We start from the raw sequence: 9,074 nt of genomic DNA, 5'->3' as shown, positions 1-9,074 counted from the left end.
AGCCAATCAGAGCTCACCTGCAGAAAGAAGGCAACCAAACAAAGAAGAGCAGAAAAAAGGGTTACTTTCAGTTTGTTTTTTCTTGTTAAATAGTAATAAATACATTGAGATGCAGTGGTTCTTACTTTATCCTTTTCTCTTAAGCAGAAGGGTTAAAAAGTTTTTTTTTAAATTTCTGTTTCTATTTCTTTTTATTTCTTTATTGATCTGTGTTGGATCTTTAGCAGCAATCCGGACCAGTTGTCATGGTGATTAGCAGCACAGAGAGGAGGAGCTGTCTGGAGGAGAAACAACAGGAGGAGGAGGAGAGAAAGAAGAAAGCAGGGCAGGGACGGGGGGGGGGGACTAGGAGGAGAAGGAGATCCCTACGAGTGTCCCGCCACCTTCTCCTCCCTCCACCGCCCTCCCTCTCTCCATCCTCTGTCACAGCCGGGGGGGAGCAGCAGAGAAAGGTGGAGAAGAAGAGTTCAACACAGAGACCATCCATGAGTCCCAAACCACACGTGGTGCCGTCTCCTCCCTTCACACCAGCCTCTATCTTCTTGATGCAACAGTGTGTGTGTGTGTGTGTGTGTGTGTGTGTGTGTGTGTGTGTGTGTGTGTGTGTGTGTGTGTGTTGACTGTTAATATGGAAAACTGTAATGCCGGAACTAACAGGTAATCTGAATGGAGATCAAATCAAAAAGCATGTCTCCTCTCTTCGTCCTCCTCCTCTCCAGGCTTAAACAACAACCAAGTAGAACACACAACTCCTCAAACCCGAGAAAAAATCAAATAATATTAAACAACAATAATAATAATATTAATAAAAACAAACTTGTCACAATCATTCCTTTCCAATTACAGTCGCAACAAAAGACAAAAAAATAAAACGGGATAAAAGGAGAGTTCTCCCAGCATCCTCCTCCTCCTCTCCCTCTCCTCCTCCCCCCCTCCTCCTCCTCCTCTCATGCAGTACAGACTGTCTCCTGCAGCACAAAGTTCACCTCTTTGTCTCTGAACTCTGGCTGTGTGTGTAGTTGTAGTAGTTGTAGTTAAAATTGTATGGCTTTAGGGCATGGTTCAGGTTTTATCAAGAGTTGGCTGGCCCCTCGTCTGAGTCCGGCCTCCCTCTGCCCCCCCCAGCGGGGTTATTGTTGTTGGACGCAGGGTAGTAGTCCTCAGGGGGCGGGGCTTGTGGCCCTGGGGCGGTGGGGGCCGTCCGAGTCCGGAAGGCTGACAGTCCGATTGGCAGAGCGAGGGGCAGGGAGGCCGAGCCGAACTGAGAGGCCTCCATGGAAGACACCGCCCCCAGGTGGTGCAGCCCTAGGGACACGCCCACATCCATGCTGTCACTCATCTGGGGCGAGGATCCCTGCTGGCCCCCCACTCCACCGATGCCCGTCTGTCCGCCCTGCCGCAGGCCACGGCCACCGTTCCCGTGGTGGGAGTAGGTCGGGTGCGGGTGGTGGGGCGCGTCCAGGAAGTGGCGCTGGTGCTGTTGGGAGGCAGCCGGCTTGTGGAGCAGCAACTGGGTGTATGCTGGGTCCTGACCCCCACCTCCACCATCACTGCCGGGCCACATCCTCATCTGCTGCTGGGAGGGAGCCTGGGAGGATGAGATGCAATCATGAAGAAACTAAAAGCAACACAACAATCTGCTGTGGGGACAAGTCCTGCTCAGGAGCAACAACAGGGTCACTTTTATTTGAGGGTTGAGTAGCATCATAGCTCCACCATGTGGTCAGTGCTTTTATCTCTATTCTCTTATGGTACAGTATGAGGTGTTGTTTCACACATTTTTGCAACTCCAAAACATTTCAATTTACCTTCTCTATTAGGACAGGATCTTTAATGAGATCGAAATTCGATTACTCTTTAAATGTTGCACAATATATCCCTAAACTGAAATGTGGTATTCTAGATGGCAGTGCTATATTTCACTACTGCTGTGAGTGTATTCCAGGACAGTGTATGTCAGCTGTGTGTACCTGAGGGCTGGTCATCTCATAGTCTGAGTGTGTAACAGCAGAGTTGTAGTAGCGGTTACTGTAGCGGTAGTTGCGGTTGTCATTGGAAGAACCACTGGAGCCACCTAGAGACAAAACATAGCCAGGTTAAACAAAACACAGCACAGCAGTACACACTTGTACTTTTTATGATGAATCGTTTTCCCAGAGCTGATTAGTTGTAGTTGTGTGTTTACCAGAGCTAGAAACAGAGCTAGTAGTGGAGGTTGAATGGGAGTGGTCCATGGCAGGAGAGGTGGACGTCGATGAACTGGTGTTGGTTCCTTCATCTGTCGTCTTCTTGAAGAAATTGTGCTGCAGGGCGTAGAATGGCGTGATGCGGCTTTTTGGGTCATAGTCCAGCATGCGCAGGATCAGATCTACGGGACATGATGAGGATAATATTTAGCCACAGGAACTAAGTCAATATGGAGTACCGTAATTTTCGGACTATAAGCCGCGCCTTTTTTCCCATTTTTCAACGCTGCGGCTTATATAACGGTGCGGCTAATCTATGGATTTTTACAGCTAACGACCACTAGGGGACCTCCTAAATCTATGGATTTTACAGGTTACAGTCCACCACCTTTAACTCTATGGGCTCTATGGCCGGTCCGCGCCCCCCACCTGTAAGCGGCGGGCTCCAGCAGGAAAAGCTGGAGGCCGGAAAAGAGTGAGACAGGTAGCGCGCAAAAGTAAAAGTGGAACCGAGAGTGGTACGAGAGACAGAACGAGAGCAAGACAGACAGACATTACGAGAGCGAGACAGTTTGTCCCCGTACCACTGGTTGAAAACCACTGCTGTCGATCACTGCCGGTACGTGCGCTGGGAGCGCACCGTTTAAGTTTGAAAGTTGAAAAGTTTGTGTGTCTGAAACGCTATGTGATACAGTACAGTTTACACAGCACAGTACATGTTCTGTGGCTACTATTGCACTAAATGGTAACACTTGAATACGTTATGCAAATATGCAACTTGTTTGTTGAAATGTTAATAAATGGGAGCTTCCTCAAACAGCCATCTCTTTCCCCGACAATCCCCTCTGTGCACGAACCCTTACATATGGTAATTAAACATTAAAACACCTGCGGCTTATAGTCCAGTGCGGCTTATATATGTACACATCATTCAATTTAGCTGCTGCGGCTTATATTCAGGTGAGCCTTATAGTCCGAAAATTACGGTACGTTACCTGCACATTGTGTTGACCAATAAGCTTTTGACAAAATGTAATTTCCACTTAATGAACAGCTTTGTTCTGGCTCCTGACTGGCTAAAGAGATGAGCCACTTGCTGCTCCACACACTGACTCAGGCATTTATTTTGGATGAGATCTACTGTCTAAATTCTGATGTGTCTTCAGCTCGCAGGTGTGTGTGGTGTTTCAATGACAATTATGGGTGTTCATTTGACATTTTAATAAATGTATCACCTGGAACAATGAAAAACAATTCATTTAACTTCAACTTTGTTAGTGAATTCACAGTATTTAGGAAAAAATGCAGGGAATGAGGACGGACTTCTGTTCCTGCTGCACATGTAGCACATGTTGACATTGGTGATTGTCAGTAACGCAGCCTGACAACAGTGACTTCCCCAAAAATGTTCCTCTTCATCTGGAATTTGACTGCCTTATTGATTGTATTTATATGGATGTAAATAGAACCCCTCAGTGTGTGTTGTTCACCTTTAAACTTCAGGTAGTCGCAGGGGGCGTGTCCCGGCTCCCCTGCCCTGCGGCCCCCTGGGCCTCCAGTCTCCACACCCAAGATCTCATGAAGACGCCGCGTGGCCGGGGGCTTATACTCCTGGAAACACACCATGCACAAATATTAAGATACAGAAACAAATGTGTGGTGACACATGATAAGGGAGGTACTTGCTGCTCTGAAACATGGACATATTTGCAAAATATAGATTTGTCATGAATAGTTTTTGATAAACTTCTCACAAAAACAACGGTGCAGCACCCACACACAGAAGAGTGAGTTGTCCTTTGAATAAAACTTTGAAATGGATCAGATACCTTCTTGATGTCCTTGTTCTTCTTCACTGTCCACAGGCCATCTGACAGCTTGTCAAAATACTTCCTGGCTTTAGGGGCCGTGTCAAGCATGTGGGCGGGTGGAACCCCCAACACCTCCACAATCTTATTCATCTGGTCCACCTACAAACACACACAAACGCATGTCAACATGGAGAATGTGTCTAATCTTCTAATACTAAATACAAATATATATCCATTTTTCAATTCCTCCTGTAAGTTGTTTCACTAACTTTTCTTCTGAACAGTTAAATGCAGAGTTAATATTGAGGGCTCACCTCGTTGGAGCCGCTGAACAGAGGCTCTCCTGTGTGCATCTCCACCAGGATGCAGCCCAGAGACCACATGTCGATGGCCAGGTCGTAGGGCATGCCCAGCAGCACCTCCGGAGAGCGGTAGAACCTGCTCTGGATGTACTGGTAGATCTGAGAGGAGGACAGACATGAACACAGTAATGTTATTATACCTTGAAGCTTTTTTTAAAGTTTTAACTGTAAACTAAAACGGAGCTAGATTTTATTTCTGCTTTTTTTAAACTGTAGTATGTGCTCATGTGTTTCATTTTTGGTGTATAGACTGCTGCCTGAATATGCTGAATGAAAGGCAGGTTAGGATTTTTGATCCTAAATATCTTAGTTTCTTCTTTTCTAAGGTCACATTTTTCTGTTGTTACATTTAAGTAAAAAACATCCTATTAATATTTATTTTCTCAATTTTTTATGTGCATTTTACATCCCAGATAACTAGTAAATGTAACAGATTACATTTTTAAAGTAACCCTCCCAACTCTGGTTGCCTGCTGTTTCAGTAGCTGTCCACTAGGAGGAGCCATGTTCCATTAACAGAGCGACAGTGAAGTCTGTTGCTGCCTCTTGAACTCTTCTCAATTTTTTTTTTGGTTTGTGCATTGAACCTTTCCATAGACACAAAATACTGCTGATTAACTCAAATACAAATGACCGAAATGCAGAATTTTAAAACACATTAGACCAAAAAAAGGTCAAATGATTTTGTACAAAACCATAACAGATGTTTGATTTTATACTAACATAGGTATTGCAGTGTTACTTGAATTCATTGATCTTTCTAACCCAAATGATGATGATGAGTATCACCTGAGGGCGGAGCTTCCCCCAGCAAGCACGCGCCACAGGGAATAACGGCGATTTAATACATAGACTTTAATAAATGCAATTTGACAAATGAACGCTGCTCACCCTCTGCCCCAACTGGCAAGAGGATCCAAAGTCCACAATCTTGATGGCAGATCTCTTGGGGTTACACAGCAGGATGTTCTCAGGCTTCAGGTCGCAGTGGATGATTGACAGCTCTGGAGTGGCCAGGAATAATAATGCTGTGGATAAAAGAAACCCAAAATCATTTGATTATGACCTACTGAATGTGATTTACAACGGTCTTTCTTTATGATTTGATAAAGAAGAAGTGCATTCTTTTTTTCCGCCACTCGGGGGCAGACAACGAGAAGCTAAAAGCACATGTGACTCATGAGTGTGTGGAGGCCCCCCACCTGTACACAGCTGCTGTGCAAACTTCCTGGTGAGGTTGAGGGAGACGCCTCTGAAGTTGGTGTTCCTCAGCAGATCGTACAGGTTGTAGCTCAACAACTCAAACACCAAACAGAGATGGTTCCTAAACATAAAGTGACGCTTCAGGTGGACTGCACCCAGACAGGAGAAGGGAGACAAAGAAGGAGGTTAGAATGAGTACAGGAAAACTTTTAAATCAGTTCTTTGAATAACACAGACTTTTGGAGTGTTGGCTGAAATAAATGCTATTTGAATTCCTAATTTCCAAGTAAGGTGAGGTAAGGGGTCATGGAATGTTTTCTTTCATAATACATTTGACCCCAACCAGTGTGCTGTCATAGTATGTGTTAGATAAATGGTCTATATACCACACTACAGGAAAGGGAATACCAAAAAGCCAAATAGGGCCTCCCCGATTCCAATGTTGGGATTCTGTATAACTAACATCTTATATAAGCAGTCCTTATCAGTGGGTCAAAGTTATTGAGGTGCATTTGAGAAACACGTCATCCGACTACAGTACACAAGCCTTGATATCGCTTTATTGTTTTGCGTACTTCTATAATATATTGCTGAGCTTCCTTCTTCAAAGTTCTGGTTGGGGTCCAACAGTGCTTTTCTGACCCCTGTACCCTTTGTGTTGTCCTTCTTACCTATGTAATATTTCATCTCAGTGTCATGCTTGTTCATGAGCTCCAGTAGGCGTAGTTCAATCTGAGCCTGGTTTAGAAATGCCTTCTTGTTCTTGATGATCTTGATGGCGACCCATTCCTGCTCATGGTGGTCGTAGGCCTTCACCACCTGCAGACACACATCAACACATTCGTCACGCCATGCCGGAATCTTGCATTTCCTTCATTAGATGCAGCAAAACTGGAGCCTGCCTTGTATATAACCCGTGGAGTCAACTACAGTGAATGGTCCCACTTTCCAGGTTGCTAACGATTCCTTTGTTTAACATAACAATTTAGCAGGGCGGGTTTTTTTATTATTAATTGAAGTTGTTATTGATTTAATTTGTATTGGTTTTCACAATACAAATGATGGTGTATAATTATAGGTTCAAATATCCAGCAGCTGTATCAAAAGTAATCAAATGTAGCTCCTAGCAGGAATTGTTAGCTTTGATGAGCACATTGATGCATCAATAGTCAAAATATGATATGATATATAGAATAAATATAATTTTAAAATGGGCTACTAAATGAGTACTTTTATTTTTGGTACTTTTCTCCTGCCAATACTTTTGACTTCAGATAGATTTTGGCCTCACCTGTCCGAAGGAGCCCTTCCCGATCAGCGAGTCTATCTCATAGCGGTCCAGCCACTTTTCTCCATTTTTGACAATGTAGTCGTAGTTGTCGTCGTCATAGCCGTCGTTGTAGACTTTCCTCTCCTTCTTGGTGCTGCTGTCCTCTGGAGGGACCTGCTGGGCCCGTCGCTTCTTCTTAGTATAGTACACCTGGGGATTAGAACAGATCAGGACCCTGTTCTGCTTCCTAGTCCATCTAAAAGACCCCAAACCTCCAACTACCGTCATTCTTCTCAGGGACTAGGAGCCGGTTAAATCAGCTGAGTTGAGAAAATGACTGTCCCAATTTTCATGGAAATGATGTAGGCGTGTAGCATGGGCCACGGAACAACCCGTAACAATTTGTGATGGGAACAAGGATCATTTTCTACTTTAAAGGGAATAGCATTTGTAAAGGTCTGCTTTCTATAGTTGACTTAAGAATTGCTTTAAAAACATATATACAGTATATTTCCTTAGATAAGGAAAACCCATGGTGGCAGGGACCTGCATTTTTTTCATCCCATAGCCAACATATGCAATATCTGGCAGGCACTCATTTCGTATGGCACAAAAAAAAAAGGTAAATACTTTCAATACCTAAAATTGTGTTTAAACCCAGAAAAGTGTGTGTGTGTGTGTCATACCTCATTGATGTGCTTGTAAGTTTTGATGAGGTCAACAGAGAGTTTCCTCAGTGGTGCGCTGGCAGGGTCTCTGAAACTGGGGGGGATCCTCCGCTGGAGTATGGTCATATCAGACAGCACCTGCACAGCACAGGACAGCAGCAGTTCATGAACACGACTCATATTGGTATGGTTTTAAACCGGGCCGGTATCAGGACATTACTGACCATTTGTTATATTCACAAAGATACGTTTAGCTGAGCAATTTTGTCAGCTAAGGGCCTGAACCCCTCTTCATCTGCTCCTTAGAGCCCCTCATGCACCCCCTCAACCTGATCAGAAATCTCGTGTTCCAATGAGAGCATGCTGTGGTTTTATATTTTAGAGGTGCTGACACCACCATAATGCCACACACATGTATCCTCTCCAGATAAAAGCTGCTCCTCCAGTCCTGGCCATACACACTTTGCAGCAACCACAAGAGGTACCAAGATGACACCTTGTTGGAGTCAAATGCTTGCAGCCCCTGCGCCTGCAGCTGGTGGAACATGCTCCAATCCAAAGATCACATGTTGATGGGATAAGCAAATTCCAATGACTCCTGGGGTGCGTCTCACTTCGGTTATTTTTCATTTCCTCGGTCCTCGGGCTCGGTATCTCCGGAAGTTGATTTGTCTGCGTCATCTTGAGTAGCGTCCCAGTGGCCTTATTTTTGCTGGAGGACCGAGGAGTGATAACGGAGGAGCGAAAATTGAGGAAGTACCAGACCATCCTCCGGTGAAATCCTCAGACACTCGCCCCGCCCCCTTACTGTGTATCGCTCACTGACTGGACGATGCAGCGCATGCACTGATCTGTTGCTTCTTGACATGAGAGCAGTTTACCAGCGGTGTGAATAAAACACATGAAACTCACAGGAGTCACTTTTTTTTTTCAATTCATGTATCAATTAGTTACAAATATGTGATATATCTGAACAACAAAGTGGTCAAAAATCATTTTATTCATTTATTGGAAACATTTTCATGATCGCTTTTTTCGTTTTACATTTTCATTTATTGTCATTTCCATTCAGTCAGTCATTAAGTACTATTTAAAATGTTAATTTGCTACATATCCACACAAACAGACTGAAGTCTGATTTAAGGGTTATTTGTATTTCACATCATTAATCAGAATCTGCAAAGTAACTCAAATACATGTAATGGAGTAAAAATACCAGGTTAGCCTCTGAATTGTAGTGGAGTAGAATTACAAAGTAACAATGAGCTGTCATGTGGGTATATATTAATGCTGCGCATTATAGACACAAGCGATTTTCACCCATTTATTAATTACTGTATATGTTGATAACACCAATGTGTTTAATACTGGCAACTTCTAATTGTGGGAAAAACGAAAACGTTCAGTAGAGACGTCCCATAGAACATTTTGCGAAACACAATAGCCAGCATGTGTAGTTCTGGGGGAGGAGGGACGTTCGATTCCAGATTTGGATAGTCTGGCGTGGTTTCGTTCAATTTCAAACAGCTGTTTGACGCTCGGCGTAACCTTGGCGCACTGCCACTCCAACATCC

General features: G+C 44.1%; 1 protein-coding gene across 1 annotated transcript; it reads right to left on the bottom strand.

Moving 5' to 3' along the window:
* Positions 1-210: 210 nt before the first annotated feature.
* Positions 211-7,695, bottom strand: dyrk1b (dual-specificity tyrosine-(Y)-phosphorylation regulated kinase 1B). Its single transcript, XM_010766134.1, has 11 exons — positions 7,519-7,695; positions 6,854-7,042; positions 6,234-6,381; positions 5,562-5,711; positions 5,251-5,387; positions 4,312-4,458; positions 4,016-4,156; positions 3,677-3,797; positions 2,186-2,368; positions 1,971-2,074; positions 211-1,588 (listed from the first exon to the last, which is right to left on the bottom strand). Exons 1-11 carry the CDS (start codon positions 7,678-7,680, stop codon positions 1,073-1,075), a joined length of 1,998 nt encoding a protein of 665 aa, XP_010764436.1. The 5' UTR covers positions 7,681-7,695; the 3' UTR covers positions 211-1,072.
* Between the last annotated feature and the right edge of the window lie 1,379 nt (positions 7,696-9,074).

This window comes from Notothenia coriiceps, unplaced genomic scaffold (genome assembly GCF_000735185.1).
Source record: "Notothenia coriiceps isolate Sejong01 unplaced genomic scaffold, NC01 NC01_scaffold00003124, whole genome shotgun sequence".
Classification (NCBI taxonomy): domain Eukaryota; kingdom Metazoa; phylum Chordata; class Actinopteri; order Perciformes; family Nototheniidae; genus Notothenia; species Notothenia coriiceps.
The sequence above is the reverse complement of the archived record's forward strand: the minus strand, read 5'-3'. Positions and strand labels throughout refer to the sequence as shown.

Excerpts from the sequence above, each read along its gene's own strand:
- dyrk1b (XM_010766134.1), bottom strand. The coding sequence starts at position 7,680 with ATGAGTCGTGTTCATGAACTGCTGCTGTCCTGTGCTGTGCAGGTGCTG. Across the intron at positions 6,382-6,853 it reads GGAAGGGCTCCTTCGGACAG|GTGGTGAAGGCCTACGACCA; the intron begins GTGAGGCCAAAA and ends GTGTGTCTGCAG. Across the intron at positions 1,589-1,970 it reads ATGAGATGACCAGCCCTCAG|GCTCCCTCCCAGCAGCAGAT; the intron begins GTACACACAGCT and ends TCATCCTCCCAG.